The sequence below is a fragment of the Ictalurus punctatus genome, chromosome 12 (assembly GCF_001660625.3).
Source record: "Ictalurus punctatus breed USDA103 chromosome 12, Coco_2.0, whole genome shotgun sequence".
Taxonomy (NCBI): domain Eukaryota; kingdom Metazoa; phylum Chordata; class Actinopteri; order Siluriformes; family Ictaluridae; genus Ictalurus; species Ictalurus punctatus.
The window spans coordinates 28,115,860-28,136,164 of NC_030427.2; the positions used below are offsets into that span (position 1 = coordinate 28,115,860).

General features: G+C 41.5%; 1 protein-coding gene across 1 annotated transcript in view; it reads right to left on the bottom strand.

The window, feature by feature from the left end:
• Window positions 1-20,305, bottom strand: part of myo1g (myosin IG) — a 42,346-nt gene that overhangs the window by 3,126 nt on the left and 18,915 nt on the right. Inside the window, exons 13-21 of the mRNA XM_017482456.3 lie at window positions 18,982-19,056; window positions 18,561-18,693; window positions 17,653-17,819; window positions 17,197-17,404; window positions 16,178-16,401; window positions 15,709-15,853; window positions 13,576-13,680; window positions 13,022-13,135; window positions 10,476-10,633 (exon numbers count right to left, since the gene is read on the bottom strand). Coding sequence (XP_017337945.1) covers window positions 10,476-10,633; window positions 13,022-13,135; window positions 13,576-13,680; window positions 15,709-15,853; window positions 16,178-16,401; window positions 17,197-17,404; window positions 17,653-17,819; window positions 18,561-18,693; window positions 18,982-19,056 — 1,329 coding nt within the window. The remainder of the gene's footprint in view (window positions 1-10,475; window positions 10,634-13,021; window positions 13,136-13,575; window positions 13,681-15,708; window positions 15,854-16,177; window positions 16,402-17,196; window positions 17,405-17,652; window positions 17,820-18,560; window positions 18,694-18,981; window positions 19,057-20,305) is intronic.

Below are 20,305 nucleotides of genomic sequence, written 5' to 3' on the forward strand. Positions count from 1 at the left end.
TTTACATGCCATGTGAGGAGAGATACAAAGTTTATAGCCTAAATGTTAGCAAACAACTTGCTGAGTTTTGTGGGGTTGAAAAAACCTCAATGTGCTACATCAAAAACATTGTCAGGAGATAATAAGGACTACGACTACACCGCCGTCTCCTCCCTGGGAATTTATATGCTAGTTTGTTTTCCAGTATTAATGCACTTAACTAGCTAAGTAGCTAATTAACTAATGTTATTACAGTATATTCACTATTACTTTTCAGCCTAATCAATTAGCTTTCCAAGCAATCAAAACATGGGACTAGAGGTTTGCATGGGACTGTTTTTATTATTATTATTATTATTATTATTATTATTATTATTATTATTATTATTATTATTATCCCAATCCCATCAAAGGAATAATGCTGCAATCCAATGTACTTGGAAAATCCTGACCTCCAACGCAGAATATTAGAACGGTCATAATTAGGATAGAACAGAATTCCCTTTGCATTAATTTCAACTGGATAAAATTAGATTTGACTTGATATATAATTTTCTGTGAAAAGGGGTTTTAACAGCTTTGCAAGTTTAGATGTGTGATGTAATTCCAGCCCAAATTTGCTAACAAGATAAGACAACTGTAATGGATGTTTGTTTTTGTTTTTTTATGAGGAAAGATGGGTAAGTAAGCCTGTTAACCTACATTATCCATCCTTTCTTTTCATTAATTACTTAGAAATCATTAATGCAGGTCTTATTCATGTGTTTATCAAATTCAGAGACTGGGCATCCAAATATGACCTTGCTCTGGGCAGTCATGATTTTCCGAGTCAAAGTACTAGAACACTTTTAGATCAGAACCAGACTTGGACGTTTCCAAGTTATGAGTACACTGGATTGCAGCATTATTCCCAAAGGAATCATGACCATTCCTGCCTGCTCCCACGGTTATTATTGTTTGCACCTGCAGACGATATTTTCTGACTCACATATTTGGCTCTGTTTCTCAAAATATAAACAATTTAGTAATTTAATCCACCGGGGCCCTGAACAGAATAACTCGGTTACTGATGATGGATGAATGAAAGCAGTAAAGACATCACACAGCGCCACACCAAAACCAAATAGACGCTCATGTTAATGAACATAGACTTTCTTTGACCTCAAACTGCCAGGAGGTATTAAAATAAATAAATAAATAAATAAATAAATAAATAAAAGCAGACTATTTCATGACAATTGTTGGAAGATAAAAAATTGTGCCAGAAATGTAGGATAATAAATCAGAACCTAAGAGAAATAAAGGAAAATAAAATAAAAAGAATATGTAGTGTGTTTGCCATCAAACACTACCAGACTTATGATTAACTATTTAAAACAAACCCACAGTTATAATTAATCAAACTGAGAGGCTCAATCCTGTGCCTCCTCTACGCCGCTGTTTCACTCTTTCAAGTTCTCATATGACCTCATTAGCAGGTGGACTGCGGTGCACAATTCGGGAAGAAAAAAAAACCTATGATGCCGGCAATCCCACTATCCTCTGCCCTACACTTTCCTCTGCTGATCCGTACTCACTTCCCACTGTCCTTGTTCTCACTATTTAAACTCATGTCAAACACTCGACCAGTCAGAAAATTCACCAACTTGACATCAGTGATCTGGCTGATACTGGCTTCCGTCTGAGGCTTGACGTGAAAATGCTGTTCTGAGATCTGCTGTGTCGTATTTAAGAAACGAGCTCTACAGATTTATTATTTTTTCCAAGGCAGCACGTCTGCGTTTCTTTTGACCTGCTTTTCCTCATTTGCATCGCTGAGATATGGTGTTCATTAGCCAATGAGAGGCTGCATGCGCCACTGGTAGGCGCACAAACAGAATTGGGACACAGCCATAATTCATTACCATGTCATCCTTCTGCCCTTTCTCTCTTACGTTGTCTTTACAATACATTCTCTTGTCTGGCAACATGAGCACGTGGCTCTGGTGCCTTATTCCAAATAAGGGGCAATTTTCTCCTTATTCACCTCCAGTGAGATAATGTCATGCTCTGTTTTCTCTACCTCTGCTTTTTGGACCATACCATGAGCTCAGCTGTTGTGGTTTCAGCTGTCAGTCTGAAAATCCACTCAGAGACTGGCAGAGCTATAGCAGACATCATCCTGGGGCCCTGCTGTCAACACGAAGTCATCAGTGCGCCTCATTGTGGTGTGTGTTTTTGTGTTCTCATAGGAGTCTGCGTATGATGTTGTAGTCTCTTAGGTGTCTGCTTTTTATGGTTGATGAATTTTTCCTGCAGTGCTATAAAAATGAAATAAAAACTAAGTGCATCCAGGGAAACAGCGTGGAGATGTGAAAGAGTGATAAACGGATGGTGAAAATCAAGGATGTACTGCGATGTAGTAAAAGAGGAATGCCTTTTTTTTTGGAAATGCTTTACTCAAGGGCTAAGATTACGCTGCCATTTTGAAGCCAAAGTTTATTCACTACCCGTTTCTGCAGGTCTGATGTTGTTAATCAAAATGGTCTGGGGAGTCACCACTAAAAACTGCCCTTGGAGATGAAGCAATTCCTCTCTGTGACGTTAGAGAAAAGAGAACAAGAGGGCAGACGAGAGGAGAGGAGAGGAAAGACGTTCTTCTTTCCCGTCAAAAAAAAAAAACCTCTCTAATCAGCAGGTCCTGTCCAAACCCGGCATCCCTCTCTCGCTCTGAAGCTTACTGAAAGGACAACTGGCTTTCAGGAGATGATCTACCAGCATGAAGTTATGAAGGCAGTGAACGGACTGGAAGCGAATTTGCAACATCTAACTAACAAGAGCGTAAAAGTGAGATGATGAAAGAGGGACTTATGTGAAAGAGCATAACAGACAACAAGTGAGAGTGAGAGAGTGTGTGTGAATGGCAGAGTGAGGGGAGCGGGCGGAACTCGTCATCAAATAATGACGGGGTGGCACAGCAGGCGAGGTGGGGGAAGAGAGCGAGGGGCAGGAAAGGAAAGGGCAATGCTGAGTAACAGATGTCTGACTTGTCCTGGTAGTGACACAGGATGAGGTGAAGAAGTGAGTGGGTGAAAGGGAGAGAAAGAGGTGATGCTGGAATATGCTCCATGGGAGATAGATGATCTTGGACCAGTTTCGGTTGAGTTTATGCATTCAGGGGCCAGTTGTGGACGATGGACAGTATACTCCTGGCCAAAACTACATCTACGGCTTTCAGTGCATTTAGAATTTGAGAAAAATATACAAATCAAACCAAATGTAACACTATTTAATTGTAGCTCACAAATGGCCCGACTGTCAGATCTGATCCATATCATACCTAAGATTTGGTCTCATTGAGGTTGATTTTGGTTGTGTTCCGGCAGCCAGATTCGGACGAGTTCATCTCTGTTGTGTCCATCAATCCCGCCCAATATTATCCTTACAAAAGGACCCATTAAAGAACCCATCCAAGTTACAGTGTTGAGCTAGCTAGCATCAAGGTTATGTAAGTAATGATATTTAGTGAAGTGATAACCTTTCATGGTAACTGCAGATTTCAGTGTGACCAATAAAGATACCAATCCATATTCAAGCCTTAGATGGCGAGCCAGTAGGCAAATGGGTCTCTGCATTGACCCTAGTGTCTTACACAGTGATTTGTCCTTCCTCCATGATACCAAGTCTGCTAATTACTCCATTGTGTTAGGATTTGCCAGAGCTACGACCCCAAAACCATAAAATCACCCGGTCAGGATGGAAAATCCTCAACTGGTCTCCAAATTCTTATGGTTTTTGCATTTATTTTCCTACTGGTACTATATCATTGACCTCTGCTACTCCAAATATCAGGATGTCTTCAGCAAAGCTAAGCTGTTTTCCCTTCTGACAGATCTTATGCTTGTTCCACTGATTTGCTGTCCAACAAAACACTCTCTAAATCATCCCCTGCCGAGAACAAAGCCATGGAAGTGTATATAGCCGACGCCCTCGAACAATGCTATATCATACACTCCATATCCCCAGTTTCTTCCAGAGAAGAAGGATATGGCTTTTGGCATATACAGACCAGGTACTATGGTCAGGTACTACGAATACATAGTAATGCTATATGGCTTGATAAATGCGCCTTTCACATTTCCTGGGTTTACCAGAACCTTTAAATGCTGTAAGAACATAATGAGACAACTGAAAATGGTGCATCTAAGAAACGTTTTGTCACAAAGTTCAAACCTAGCCAGCATGAAAAGTGCCAGCTAAAACCATTTACATATGACTGTGTGTGAAAGGTTAGGTTATCTAACAAACCCTTAAAAACAACTCCTAAAACTAAAAAAACACCCAGTGTTGTGCTCGTGAATAAAGCTGTTCTTTATATGTCAAGACCGAAACCCCCTAAAGGATCTTAACATTCATAGGAGTCCAGAAGGACGTATTAAAGTTGGCCGAGATTCAGCATCAAACATACACACACTGCCTCACACGCTCATACACAGTACACCCAATCTTCGCCCTAATTAACACTTCCTGAGGTGCCAAGCAACCGCTGCCTGGGATGCAGGAACATCTGCGACCTCCTCAGGAGAGTAGCCTGTGTGAGTCTGTGTTTGTGTGTGTCAGGGATGTAGCGATGAGCCTCTAGGACAAAATGGCTTATCATGTGGTGTTTCTGATGAAAAAATAAATAAATAAATAAAAAACCCTGAATGTTATTTTTATCTTAAGTACAGAGCGACAAATTACAAATGAAAGGAAATGAAAACATAAAAAGGTTGGGCTACCATGGACTTCCAGGACAGCTTTAACACACCTTCTACAAGTTTTCTTTGTAACTTTACTGGAAGGATTTAAAGCAATGTGACACCAGTGATCAGATGAAGGTCATGAAGGTCATGTAACAGGTCCTTACTTTCTCTAGGAGCATTATGCCTGCACACACACACACACACACACACACACACACACACACACACACACACACACGTAGAGATGCCAAACACAACCAAAGCCACGGGGGCTGATGTCAAGCACAGCAACAAAAGAGCTGATTATTCAGATCACCGTGGCTGCACATACCAACAACACAAACAACACACACACACACACACACACACACACACACACACACACACACACACAGAAACAGAATCACCCATAGTGCAGCACATATCACATGCGCTCCCTAAGGTTCAAGTGCAGAGGGGGGAAAGGTCCTCCCAGAAATGATCCATGTATTTTTAACGGCTGATGTTCACGCACAAGATCTGATAAAAATAAAAATAAAAATTAAAGGGTAACAGCAACGTCTTTGTGTCAGAGTCTCAACAAACTACTAGAGTCAGTGTATGAGGGGGTGTATCCAACCAATCCAAAGAAATATCATCATTCCTGTCTTTAAGCCTTTGACTGCTGACCTCCTGATCTTCTCAGGATTGACATTTCATTATTATTTCCTTTAAGTTACATCGCATCACGTTTGACACCAAAAATAACAAACGAGATCTCTTGAAGAAATGAAACCGCCTTCGGTCCGCATTTTCTACCCTCTTTATTTAAAAAAAAAAAAAAAAAAAAGATTTTAAAGGCAAGTGCTTGTGGTGTAGCCGCTATTGAAAACCCCTGTTTGGACACCTCTGAAGAAAAATCCAGCAACCTCAGAGACACAAACTATATATAGAAAGGGAAGAAAATCAACTTAAGTGCCTGCTTAACCCGACTCTGAATACGAGTAACTTTCCCAGCGAAAATATTGACATATTTGTCTTTAACATAAGTCGCTAGCTGTAGATGTCACTACTGTACTAGGAATGTGCACCACCCAAATAATACCTGCTCAGTGGAGGTGCTATGTGACGGTTTCGTTTCTTTGTGCATAGCAACAAATGGAGCTACAGTCAGAAACTGTACACTACAAAGTGACATATGCTACGTGAACCTGATAAAATGGCCAATTAGTGTCGACACATGAGTATGTACTGTACACAATGAGTATGTACTGTACCTTTCATCATGTTTTGGCATTCCTGCGATTTTATCTCATCCTCCTCCACTCTGCTTTTGCTCTTTGCCCTCTCTACTTCTCCTTCCACGTCGTCCTTTGCCTGGTAGCGATGTATTCATTTACATGGTCTGTACTATCAATTGCTGCTTGTATCTTATAGGTTATCAAATACACGTTTTTCTGCATTTACTACATTATTTAAAACTGAGAGAAATGTATTTATTTATTTGTTTTTGCAATAATTTCAGGATTATTTGTGATAAATATTTGGATATGGAACCTGAAGTTACAGTATGTTTGTTAATGACTACTATCTAATACTGATTCAGTCCTCTGTGCATGATACAATATGTCCTTACTGCTTTTTTGCTTAAAACATGCTTTAAAAAATGTACTGAATCTATTTTTTTTTTTTAATTAATAACATAATGCCCTTTCTAACGATGCAAGAACTTATCGTGAGCCTCTTTGTAAAAATGTCTAAAAACAAGCACTACTGTATTTGATGTAGTTGACTCTTTATTTTTGGATGCACATTTTATTAAACCAGTGCTAATGAAAAGCGATGATTGAGTGAGTGTGGGCTTTGAGAAAGTGCGTCACACCGCATATGGTGCATCACAGACTATCACACCAACAAGTAACACATGTCATGATGATACATTCATCATTATACGGCTTTTACTGCTCTGAAACTTCAGACTCAATTTCCCCTAACAGGGCCACGTGGAGAAGAGAAGAGAAGAGAAGAGAAGAGACGAGACATTTCCAGTGCAACTGTGGAAGACATGTATGTGAGGTTGCACAACAACATGTATTGTATGACATCTTCTTCAGTATGTGTGGGAATACACCCTGGATGGGGTGCAAGTCCATCGCAAGGCACCAGACACACACTTAAGGTACGTTCATACATACAGCAACAAAGCAACTGAGAGCTGGTGGCTTCCGGCGACATGAGCGACAGCGACCGTTGGCGACTAGATGTGGGCGTGTCCAGTGACGTGACAGCCTGCGAGTCCGGACTGTTTCGTGGACTGAGTCCGGCGCTTGACCTCAATAGCAAGGAGCACACACTGCTTCTCCTTCATCTCATATGATATGATGCATATATACGCTGGTCAATTTTATACACAAACGTTCTCCCTACAGAATGTTTCAAAAACTTTTGGTTTGTTGTCAAAAGTCGTGCATAGATAAATGTTACTATGGAAACCAGTAGTAGGAACGCCTGCTGATGATTTCACAGTACAGCGACTGGCAATTTGAAGCAATAAAATCGTTGTGTGTGAACAATTTCGGAGCAATTTTGCATATCCGGTCCACCTGCTGGTACGTTTTTATGATGTAGGAGAAGACCAGAGAACCCAGAGTACCCATGCAGACATTGGGGTCGCGTTTAAAATTCCACACAGAGCCACTTCAAATTTTAAAAAGTGACATCGAAACATAAAAATGATTGAAAACGTACACGATCCTAAAGGCGATCAATGGACCATGGGCTTATATCTGTCAAATAACAACATTTTTAAATCAGTGGTGACTCAACACATTTGTATTTCAGCTGAGTTTAAAATGTAGGACTTTAGATGTAGATGGATATTTGTCGATGAGTCGCCACTGTTTCACTTTCTAACTCTCTCAGAATTTCTACAGTGTACATTCGATGTAACCTTAAAGTGTAGTCCTTGTTGAGCGGTAGATGTAAATTTAAGTTACTTTAGAGTTTGGTTAGCTGGAATGTCAAAACTTTGATAAAAACATATAAGACTAAGGCCATGATGTGACGAAATTGTTGTCTGTGCTAATCACACACGGCAGCTGTTGGTCACCGTGTTTCGTATCGGGTGAAGAAGTCCATTTCCTCACGCTCATCCTAACACACTAACTTTATCTGGAGCTAGAAAACTGCTGAAACTTCATCCCAAGACCAATCAACACACACACACACACACACACACACACACACACAAACCTGTGTCTCTCTCTCTCTCTCCACACACACACACACACACACACACACACACATACCCGTCTCAGCAGATGGCCAGAATGTGACTCTATAAACTCACCCAAAACACACAGACATGCTTTGATTAGTATGTCTCTGTGTGTCCCAGGTGAGACACCTAGCTTACTGTCAGAGAGGGCATGCAAAGGTGTGAAGAGAGAAACAGTAGAATAACATGACAATGAAGGAGAAAATAATGATGGTGAGGTGATTAGCCTGAGGGCTGGTTAGCTAGCCTAGCGTTAATTCTGACTCAAAAAGAGAAGAGGAGAGCTCACAGCCATTTTGTAGTGCTGATGTTTAAGACGCTAAATCATCTCATCTTCATGCTAAATCGTTTTTGGTTTTTTTGCAAACTTAAAACACTGTTAACTTTGTAGCAAGGATGGTCGCTAAATTAGATAACCTTTCATCTCGTTGCCTTTAACCACATATTGCCTTTGCTAGTTTAGTGAGTTTAAAATATGCCGTTTAAGCTAGGTTACTATACGGCTAGTTGTTTTGTGTGTGTTAGCATGTTTACTGCAATGCTAGTTTGTGCGTTACTTTCTCTCGTCACTTTCTTTATTTATATATTTTGGTTTAAGGTTGAAAGATAAGGACAAAAGTAGTGTCAGCAACCTAAGCTGATACAGAACACTCTCTCTCTCTCCCTCTCTCTCTTTCACACACACACACACATATATACACATACACACACACGTAAATCTGTATGAGAATAGTGCTGACTAGTGAAGGGCTACTGTGCCGCCTGACTCAGGGGGTTTGAGAAGACAGGCCCTGTGTGTGTGTGTGTGTGTGTGTGTGTGTGTGTGTGTGTGTGTGTGTGTGTGTGTGTGTGTGTGTATGTGAGCTGTCAGGAGATCAGATGACAATACACACACACACACTTCACCTCCCTCCACACTTCCACGGTCCCCATCTCCTTTTGATGATGTCGTATAGTGGTCGTGACCCCTGGCGCTTGCCCGCAGATGGTGGCACAATAGATTGTGAATAAACGTTAAGGAACAGTGATTAAATACACACACTAAATCCTACATAGCCCACAGCTGTTCCACACATATACACATACACACACACACACACACACACACACACACACACACACACTCCGGCTGCCGGCTGCCCAAAGAACTAATATATATCACTCCTTGGGGATCGGCTGTGAAAGAATGTTTAAAGCCAAGGAATGCTGCTATATGTGACATGGAGACACACATGTCTGAACTTAATACAGTGATTTAGTTTGTGTAACCACACACACACGCACACACACACACACACACACACACAAATCTCAGCAATACAAAATATTCTAAATGCACATATTGCTCATCCTATTTAAAGCTAACCTGCTGTATGTCTTTACAAACAGAGGACTGTCTGAGGCCATGTAAGACTGTTTGTGAGTAAAATATGAGTAAATGTGTGTATTCACAATAATTCAATGATTCACTGAACCTTGGATTTGCTATCTTTTAAGGATAAATTAAATCTGTCTGATTAAGGTCAAAATAAGCCCTAAAGTTCCGCCAAGCTACAGTAATCGTCCTAATCCACATGAAGCACAAGTCGGTTCACCTAGGACGTATTAATTACACTTAACTGTAACTGATGTATCTCTAAAGTTCTCTAAAATCTCTAAAGCTGTGTATTAAATGTGCTCTTTAACGATTCAGAGCTTTAATCGACATCACTGAAAGAAAACCGGTGCCTCAGCGTGATGTGTCATTCACAAATGGGTCGGCTATTTGAGTCGACTCTGAGTCGAATCTTTGAGTCGGATCATATGTATGAATCTTTTCTCTTTTTTCCCCTCTTCATTTTCATAGATGTAGGCAATACTATGTAATTTCATCAAAATGCTTCCATGGTCACATCTTGTCACCTTCTGAGCTGTTCATTAGTGAGAACGGTGAGCCGTGTGTTTGACTCTCAGGTGTGTGTATGAAGCAGCATGACGATGTAGTGCATATAGACAGTGTGTGTGATCAGGATCAATCAGGATAAATGCAAAAGAATCTTCCTAACGAGTCGCAGACACTGCAGCACCATAACATCAAATCAGTGATGTGTTTTGTAGTGTCTCACTGAATTCACATTCACGATTTGATTTGATAGATGTGATCAAGTGTAATGTTTTGTTATTTAGAAGGTAGAGAGTAGGATTTCAGTAATCTCAGACCTGGTTAGGTCTGGTTAGAACAACTCGTCAAAATGTCAAAGTACGTTTGGCAGTGAGCCTCTTGGGAACCGAAAGAGTCGACTCTTATCAGTGAACTGAATCAAATGATTTGACTCTGTCTGAAAATAGACAGAACTGATATCACTCATGCCTCAAATGTGTATTTTACCATGTATACAGTTGAACAGACATGTATAGAGCTGAAGGAATATCCACAGAGTCGCTGCAACGCACTTGAGAGTGACGCTCTTGCTTAAGGACGGCCTAGCTGAGCTGTGATTGCACTGACCGTTTAAGACGAGTCTGAATGAACTCACCGTGTGAAATGATCACACAACGTCCCGACCAGTTCCCCAATGCGGTCCTGCTTTGTCGCCAGCTGACCCCTCTGCAGGTGCAGCAACACGTCATCGTGAGACGCAGTGTGTAGCACCACCATCTGGTCCGCTCCACTTGTTACACTTAAACCGGTGACCTGGAGTAAGCAGTAAGGAGGAAGTTCAAATAATCATATACAAATCTTAAACGTTAAAACTGATGAAGAAAAAAAAAAAGTTATGAAACTGTAAAATGTTAAAGTTGCAATATATTATTTTTCTCTTAAACATAGTAAGACCTGTAAGAGTCATCTCATTTGAATATTAACAGAGAGCGTTCAATGCAGTGCGAATTCTTGCAAATTTCTACTTTTAAGCTTCTGTTGACATTTTTCTGGCCCGTAAATTAGCTCCACCCCCGGGACAATACACAGCTTCTCAGCTCTGTTTGAAAATACACTAGGGAATACAGCATGCATTGCCTTGCATTGTACTATTTCAGAACTAACTCAAAGCCTAACCTGCTTAAATTCTTGAATCATTTTCCCCTTCGGTGCAACAGCATACAGTAGAAATAGAAATAATTCCTTTCGTACAAAACAGGTTATATAACCTAATTATTTTAAATATGCCAAGCTATCCTCCCACTTGAGCTGATGCATTAGGTTCCCTCCGAAATAAGCCTGTGTGTTAATCGCTCGGTGTGTCAGGCCATGTTGCACCGTGCTTAAATCGGAACACACTCTGTCATCACGAGACTCGGCCGATGCTAATATTTTAGTCTGCGACGCAGGAAATCCAGACGGTCTGTTCTACTTCCTCTGGAACACGCGGCCTCGTGAACTTGCAGAGATTATCAGGTGGAAATCTCTGCTTTATATCGCAGTGCTCTATATTTTTAGCTCTTTTAAGCAGTCCATACTGTTCACACACGTCAGTATATTATTATACACTTCTGATATCACTGATGACTATAATGGAACACGTATACTGTATTTTGGTCATATTCATGTAGCAATGTAATTAAAACAGTATATTGCATCATTTTAGTTCATTTTGTTTTAATCATTGCTCTTCGTGTTATCTGAGTTTGAGTTTCCACAGTTCGTGCTGCACGTTTAAAGTGCACCTATTACGGTTTTTCGAGTATTCCCTTTCATGTAGTGTGTTATATATGTAGCTGTTTGTGAATGTAAAAAGTCCACAAAGATTAAAAAATCAAAGCGCACGACAAACGGGGTTATCGACTCCCAAAAGAAGGAACCGATTCTGAACAGCTGAATCGACTCGTTAGTGATTCCAGACTTTACTTCCTGTACTAACCTACGTAGGTTCGTAACAAAAAACCCCGCCTCTGGTCTTCATCGGCTGCTTGTGAACAGACTGAGCTGAAACTCGGTATGGTAGTGGGCGTTTCCTTTTTGACACAGCCTGACAGCGTTAGACCAATCACAACTGACTGGAGCATCTGATCAATCAGAGCAGAGTATGCTCTCTGAAAGGAGGAGTTTAGAACGGATCATTTAACGAGTCGTTTGTGACACTGGAGGGAAAAAGGTAACGCTGCAGTTTAAATTATGAGCACGTTAAAGTGTTTTTTGACCTCGGATGCACGTAAATCTATCGTATGAGACCTTAGGTACATTTCAAAACCATAATAGGTGGTAAAAATATTGTAATTCCGATTCCAATTCCAAATATAATTTTGATTCCGATCGACTCGTGCTGACTTGATTCTTCTTTTGAATCAAAATAAAAAAAGATTTTTTTTTATTCAAGTTTCTAATTCTGATTTAAATTCAAAATCAAATTATGGTTCTAGTTCTGATGTGGTGTGTCCAGGGTTTCTCCCAGGAACACTGTGCGTGTGACAGGAATACACCCTGAATGGGATGCCAGTCCAGCACAGGACACCACACACACACACACACACACACATTCGCACACTCAATCACACGTAATTTTGGTTCCATTTTGAAATCTAATTTTGATTCTGATACTAATTCTGATTCGCTTCTCGTGTTGAATCTGATTCTGAGTCTGATTATAATTCTAGCAAAGGGATGCCTGTATTCTCTGAACATCATGAGTCTTCTCAGGCTCTCTGTCCCTTGCATGAAGATCTGATCCTGTTAGGGCTAGAGATGTGTGAAGTATACACACCAAAAGTGTGCGTGTGTGTGTGTGTGCGTGTGTGTGTGTGTGTGTGTGTGGGACAGCCAGCCAGTCAACTCTGGCACTGCTGTCAGTGTGACCAAATCCTTCTTGCACATTGTGGCACCATTCTGCTCACGGGGCTAACACAATGTAGGTCAGACACCACACACACACACACACACACACACACACACACACACACACACACGCAGTGGCTGAGTTCAAACAGTCAGGTACAGGCCTGATTGATAGTTAATCTCCTCTTGAAATGGGACTCTAGAATGAAGGATGTGGTGTACTAGTATTGCATGTGTGTGTGTCTGTGTGTGTGTGTGTGTGTGAGAGAGAGAGAGAGAGAGAGAGAGAGAGAGAGAGAGAGATGTACTCACAGTCTCTATTGCTATTCGTTTCTGCACTTTAAAGTGCTTCTTGGGCTCTAGTCTGTAGATGTGCTTGTCCGTAATGAGAAGAGCTCTGTCCTTTGTGTTATTGAACCAGTTCAGCTAGAGAGAGAGAGAGAGAGAGAGAGAGAGAGAGAGAGAGAGAGAGTTTATAGAGTATTAATAGCCAGACCTGCTGGAAAAAAAACAGACTCAATGAGACAGCCAATTTTTCAAGGAACACTTCCTCAGTAAGCTGGTCGTCTGATTTCTGTGTGAAGTCACAGCTAAGAAAGACGCCTCTATATATAAACAGTCCATAAACAGTCATTATTTCCATCTGATTAGCTTGTTATCACCTTGGCAGCCTATCTACATTCACATACGCAGTCAAACACACAGTCACACAATCACATGCTCTCCACCTGACCAATACGGGCGTACCCGTCGCATCCGGAGGCTAAATTGAACTTGTGCACGTGAGAGACGGAGACACTGACTGTGTGAGAATGAGAGACAGAATGAGTGGCAGAGAAGGAACCAGAGAAACAGAGGTTGCCTACCATCCTGACGAAGCTAGAGAAGAGGACTTGGCTGTACTGGTCTTTGTTCTTCAGTTCTTTGGTGATTCGCACAAAATTGGAGCTGGTTAATGGAGAGTCTTTCGCCTGTTAGGGAATGTGGTACACTTAGATACAGAGTGTTGACGTGACTAATAAAATGAAAAATGTGTGAAAATAAATGACCAAAAATAAAAGTTTATAATGTATACTTATAAAATAAAATACAGTCCAGCTGCAAATAGTACTCCAGTTTTGTCCCCCAGTTTGTAACCCAGTTAAATAAGATATTAGTCCACTTCACAATTATCCCAAAACAGCTCTAAATTACCACTAACCCAAGTACACAACTAATATACAGTCCCCTCCGAAACTATTGGAACGGCAAGACCAATTCAATTGTCTTGTGCTCTACACCAAAGACATTTGGGTTTGAGATCAAAAGATGGATATGAGACGAGAGTTTAGGATTCCCGCTTTTATTTCCTGATATTTACATCTAGGTGTTTTAAACAGCATAACCCATACAATCTTTTATATCAGACCACTCAAAAATTTTTTCAGATAAGTCTTGAAGTCTTTTTAACTGCAAATGCAGTCTACACAGGTGAAACTGAAGACTAAAAGCAAGAGATGTTCAGAGCTGGTAGTTGTTTAAACAACCAATCTAACAGGACTCACCTGGGTAACAAGAAACACCTGTCAGCCGCATGTTCCGATATTTTTGCACGCCTACAAATTGGGTGGTCTGATACAAAATGTGCTGTGTTCTATGTCGTTTAACACGTCTGCATGTAAATAGCAGGAAATGAAAGCTGGGATTCTTCTCATGTTCATCTTTTCATCTCAATCCCAAATGTCTTCAGTCTACAGCAAAAACCACTGAATTGGCCTTGCCGTCCGTCCCAATAGTTTCGGACGGGACTGAATCACATTACTCCTAGCCTTCGAGCCTCAACTACTCACTCTATCACTTACCCACCTGGAGCAATACTATGTTCTTAACCCTCCTATAACCCAGTAACCCGCCTACACTATCTAGCTAACCGTCACCTCATTTGCTTCATTCATTTCTTCTAAACGACCTGTAAAACTGCTGCAACGGGAACTTAACACTTAACTCTTTTTTTTTTTTCCAAGTACATTTTCCAGACCCCCCGACCCCTCCCCCAAATCTTTTCACCTACCGTCAGCTAACCTCAGAAAGGGAAGCCACTTTCATCAAAACATATGAAGCTAACTACAGTGCTCAGTTCTGATGAGTTCGAAGGTGTTGATTCATTCGTGTTGATTTATTTTTCTATAGTAACAGTTTACACAGGGACTTGTATGGAGGGTGCTTAAAACAAACAACGTTTTTGAAAAAATGTGTGATATTTTTGGCAAGGAAATGTTTATTTATCGTTTTTGAAAGGAGTCTCCAGTGCAAGCACTTTTTACGAGTCAGAGGATTTCTAACATTGGAAAGTCTTCAGGACAGATGCAATTTCGCACACATTTTTTGCTGTATTAAAGAAAAAATAGAGGCCGGTGAGGGAACGGCCATGTTTAGAGGGGTTGAGGGGTAAAAAAAAAAAAATTAATTAATTAATTAATATTGTAATTGTCAAATTGTGGTGGTATATGAGGAATAAATCACTGTGGTGCAATGCTGTTATTGGGGGACAATTTACATTTGGGTGGTAATAGTAACGCCGCTTTGTGTCAGGCCGCATCACACCACCTCATCGTTGATTATTTTCCTATAACAGCACACCACCAAGTGTTTTATTAGCTCAGAAACAATCACCTGTGATTGGCAAGCCTTTCTAGAGAATAAGGGTTAGAAAGCCGTATTGATTATAACTCTATGACTTATGTAATTCACTGAACACTTAACTCTAACCCTAAGATCTAACCAAATCCCATAACTCTAACCCCTGGGCCATAAAACCGTATACTGTACATATCAGAACCTCAGTGATGAAACCTGCCGTATAAGCATGCAGGGATTTTTTTTATATATACCTGTATGCAGTGATCTCTTATTTAACAACCAGAGCAGAAAAGTAGGCCACAGTTTCCTCAAAGCCGCCAGGTGTGTAGGCAGCTTCCCAAAAGCACACTACAGTGTGAACGGAGTGTTTAGGGACTCACGTTGGCTAGGTAGTCTCTCTCCCAGGCTCGGCTGTGTCCCCAATCCACTCTCTCTCCACTCAGAGCGCTCATAGCCGCCACCTTCGCCCGCACCTCCGCCATATCGGATGGAGGGATGTTCTTTACGATCCGTCTCGCTCTCCATCTGAGGGAAGAGAAAGATAGAAGGCAGAGAGAGAGAGAAAGAGCGAGAATACTTTCATTTCAGGAGAGTTGAATCAGCTAAATGTTTGCACCATTGTCTGTGTGTGTGTGTGTAATATTTTTTGCTGAATCAAAACTACGTGCTCCCAACTATGCTGTAGTTACCAAATGCTCAAGAGAAATCATTTATTAATGCCTCTTCAGAACAAAACAGCTAACGATAGCATTAATTTTCCACAGCCCCTGCTGTTCATTAATGATATGATGTGTAATTTCAGTGTGTGTGTGTGTGTGTGTGTGTGTGTGATTTGAGAGGCAAGCGCACCTGCGATGTAGGTGTTGTGTGATTTTGTGGAACTGTAGCAGAGAAGCAGGTGGAGTCGGCCACTCCACGCTCTTCCCGTAGTCTTCCATGTTGCGCACGTTAGCGAAGCGTCTCTCCACCTCCCAGAAGTGTGCCTTTACTTTGTACCGCTTATAGCAGCCCATTATGGTGTAGATCGCCCGCATGCGCCGGCATCGCATCCGTGCCAAGGCACCACGCCACACCTACGCTCGCCACAGAGGGCCGGGATGGAGAGAGGAAAATTGGAGAGGAAGAAAGAAGTCAGACTTAACAAGCATAGAAATGGTCACTTGGGTCAATAGGTGTAAGGAAATATCAAATCGTTCATACAATAACGAGTCTTTATTGATCACATATACATTATAGCACTGTGAAATTCTTTTCTTCACATACCCCAGCATGTTAGGAAGCTGGGGTCATTGTGCAGGGTCAGCTATGATACAGCGCCCCCTGGAGCAAAGAGGGTTAAGGGCCTTTGCTCAAGGGCCCAACAGTGGCAGCTTGGCAGTGCTGGGGCTTGACCCCCCGACCTTCTGATCAGTAACCGCCTTAACCGCCAAGCCACCACTGCCCTATGAAACCAACTCAAAACATTTTGTACTTTTTGTAACTCTAAGTTCTATTACATGTAGCGTTTTACAACACTAACCTATATTGGTTGTTTATTTTTTTCAGTTGTGGAGTGTGAGGTTTTTGCTGGAGTAGAAAAAAAAAAGGAGCAAAACAATTCGAATGGCACTTCATGCTTTTAACAGGTAATGACGTGAGAACACTGTTACCAGGCAACCGAAAAAAAAAAAAAAAATATATATATATATATATATATATATATATATATATATATATATACCAAGCAAGGAAGCGTCAACAATCTTGGAATATCGCTAAGGAAAGACATTTGAAGCCGCACTGGCTTTAAGGTTTAAATGGGTGCTTCAGAACATTTCGACATGAAAGAAAAGGCATGAGAAAGAAATTCAACCAACAACGCCCGTCACCTTCTGCAGGAAGAGGACGAGGATGGGAATGAGTGCAGCTCTCTCCTGCTCCAGAGTGAAGAGTGAGCGAGGAGTCCGTACGAACAGTTTGGTGTGTCCGTACGCCACGTCTTCCTCAAAGCCGTGCTGGACGATTATTGACTCCACGGCCTCGCGATCGCTTCCCATCAGGTGATTAGGCCACGTGTACTCGCATGTCATCTTGTACCTAATACGATGCGATGAAAGGTTCAGTTAGAATCTCTCTATGACAGATAATGACTAAAAACTGTTTTTTATTGGCAGTAAAGACAAGGAACTACCAACCAAGTCATTTTCACGTGTTTGTCATTAAGATACTAACATTTTTCTAGAGTTATTGGTAAAGGATGTTTAAAGATTAGCCTTATAACTAGCCGTTAAGCTGTTTTTTTCACAATATGTGCAATATTGTTGAACGAGTTTGTGACCTCTGACCTCTGCAGGAAGCGTTCATAGGGTTGTCTGTAGGCGAAGCCTGCTCTGCGAACACGAACGTTCTCCAGCAGGCCGAGGTAGGCCACCTGATGACGGCACCGCGCCTCATCGAACAGCATTGGAGACTTCATCTCATTGGGTTTAATGCAGCGCACATAGTACGGCTCCTGCAAATACAACACATACTTTACACACACTGTGTGCACACGTCATGAGCCATTGCTGGAGCTGATCAAACTGGGGTTCTCTACCAATTAAACGTCAGTCTTCACTGCCTCCCTCATGACATTTTTCAACGGTGTTTTTCTGTCCCCTAATCGCAAGTCCAGAAATGTCACCTCACATGAAAACAATGACACATGGGGCAGGTAAAAGTGGAAGTATAGATCATCTCATGCTGAGATTATAGCCTCCTTCAGGCATTACCACACATACATGACAAAGAGTAAAAGACAGAGGGATGAGTAAGGAGGCTGAGCCGGTCCGATTCAGGACAGGTGTCCCCAGTGGACCAAAAGGAAAGCAACCAGTGTTCAACTGTGACCCAAAAACACTGCGAGACTATTGTAGAAAATAGCTCAGGAAAGGTCACAAGATATATATATATATATATACAGTTTTTTTTAAAAAACTTAACAAACATTTTTTAAATCAATCACCATGAATTAGAAAGAAATCAACATTCTTATATCAGTTTATTTAAATCCAATGAGAGTCAATCAAACACTTGGAAACATACCCCATGCAGTGTAGCCCAATGAGTCAATGAGAACTGATTGGGCATTCCTAATCGGGTCCTAACCAATAGGAGAGCTCGCTTTTCTGTATCCACACAGACACTGCAGTATACCCGAATGGATCATCTTCCCTCGCTACAACTGACTATATTTCAAAGATTTCTTCCTCACCTTGCAGGCCAGTTTATCAATCAGGGCGATGATGGAGTTTTTGAAGAGCGTCGCAGCAGTCAGTGGCCGCTTGGTCACCTCCGTAATGCTCAGCTTCCCTTCAGGCCACATGTCCTTAAGCACCGGGTCTGAACTGATGACACAGGACAGGAAAATTCAGAACGGTCACAGTGATTGTAATACAAAGGGGTAAGATAAGGATATTGAAGGAAGAGTGTCCTCTGTGTCTGTATATATCGAAGCAGGCGTGTCCTCTTTATCTATAAGATATAGTGTAGGAGGCGTGTCCTTTATGCCTGTATATACTGAAACAGCTGTGTTCACCTCCTCAACGAGTATATATTTTAAACATAGTAATATGAAATATACAGGGACTTGTTGATTATGCACAAAAAGAACTTCATAGAAAGTGACACTATACCTGTTATACATCAAACGTTTAAAATCCTGGAAGAGTGGATCCTTGTTCTTGTCCAGAAATCCTTCAACTGAGTAGCTGTGAAAGAGAAGAAGATCACTGCGTGTAAGTGCAGACCGGTAAAAGCTCTGCTGGCTGACTCAGAGTTTAGAGAAGCACATAAAGAATAAAGCAAGCTCCTGAAATGTGACTCATTCTCGACTGGAACAGCGAGACCTCACACACAAAGAGCAGGTAAACACCGGCCTAAACATAAAGCCCCGCCGCATCAACACTGAGGAAATATAACACACAGCGTAGAACCTAATGAATCTACTGAACAATGGCTTTCTCCTCCTTTTCACAACCGCAGCCGGGAATTATCAGGAAGCATAATTACGTAAGTGCACTTCAGTTACCCGGTGCTGTGAAAACATGATCATCTATGTTAAAACACAAATAAACACAGCAGGCAGTGTTAGGTGCTGGTTATGTAGAGTGTTGCAGTAAAATACAAAACACACACACACACACACACACACACACACACACATATGCGTTTATCTTGCTTGTTCCTGTTCTTTCTCTCTATGTCTGTCTCTGTCTCTATCAGTCTCTCTCTGTGTCTGTCTCTGTCTTTGTCTCTCTCTGTTTCTCTCTCTCCTTCTCTCTCACTCTCTGTCTCTCTCTCTGTCTGTCTCTGTCTTTGTCTCTCTCTCTCTCTCTTTCTCTCTCTCTCTCTGTCTCTGTGTCTGTCTCTGTCTCTCCCTCTCTCTCTGTGTCTGTCTCTGTCTTTGTCTCTCTCTGTTTCTCTCTGTCTCTCTCTCTCTGTCTCTTTTTGTCTCTCTCGCTGTCTGTCTCTCTGTGTCTCTCTCTGTCTCTGTCTGTCTGTCTCTCTCTCTCTGTCTCTCTCTGTGTCTGTCTCTGTCTCTGTATGTGTCTCTCTCTGTCTCACCCTCTCTCTCTGTCTCTCTCTGTCTCTTTTTGTCTCTCTCGCTGTCTGTCTCTTTCTGTCTCTCTCTCTCTGTATCTTTCTGTCTCTCTCTCTCTGTCTCTCTCTGTGTCTGTCTCTGTCTCTGTATTTGTCTCTCTCTGTTTCGCTCTGTCTCACCCTCTCTCTCTGTCTCTCTCTGTCTCTTTTTGTCTCTCTCGCTGTCTGTCTCTCTCTGTCTCTCTCTCTGTCTGTTTCTGTCTCTGTCTGTCTGTCTGTCTCTCTCTCTCTCTCTCTCTGTTACAGTCACACACTCACATACAGGTTCTTTCTTTCTCTCTCTGAGTCAACGATTTTTTTTTTTTAATCAAAATTCATCCATCTCAGTCACTGCCACCGTGTGTGACAGGCGTGACA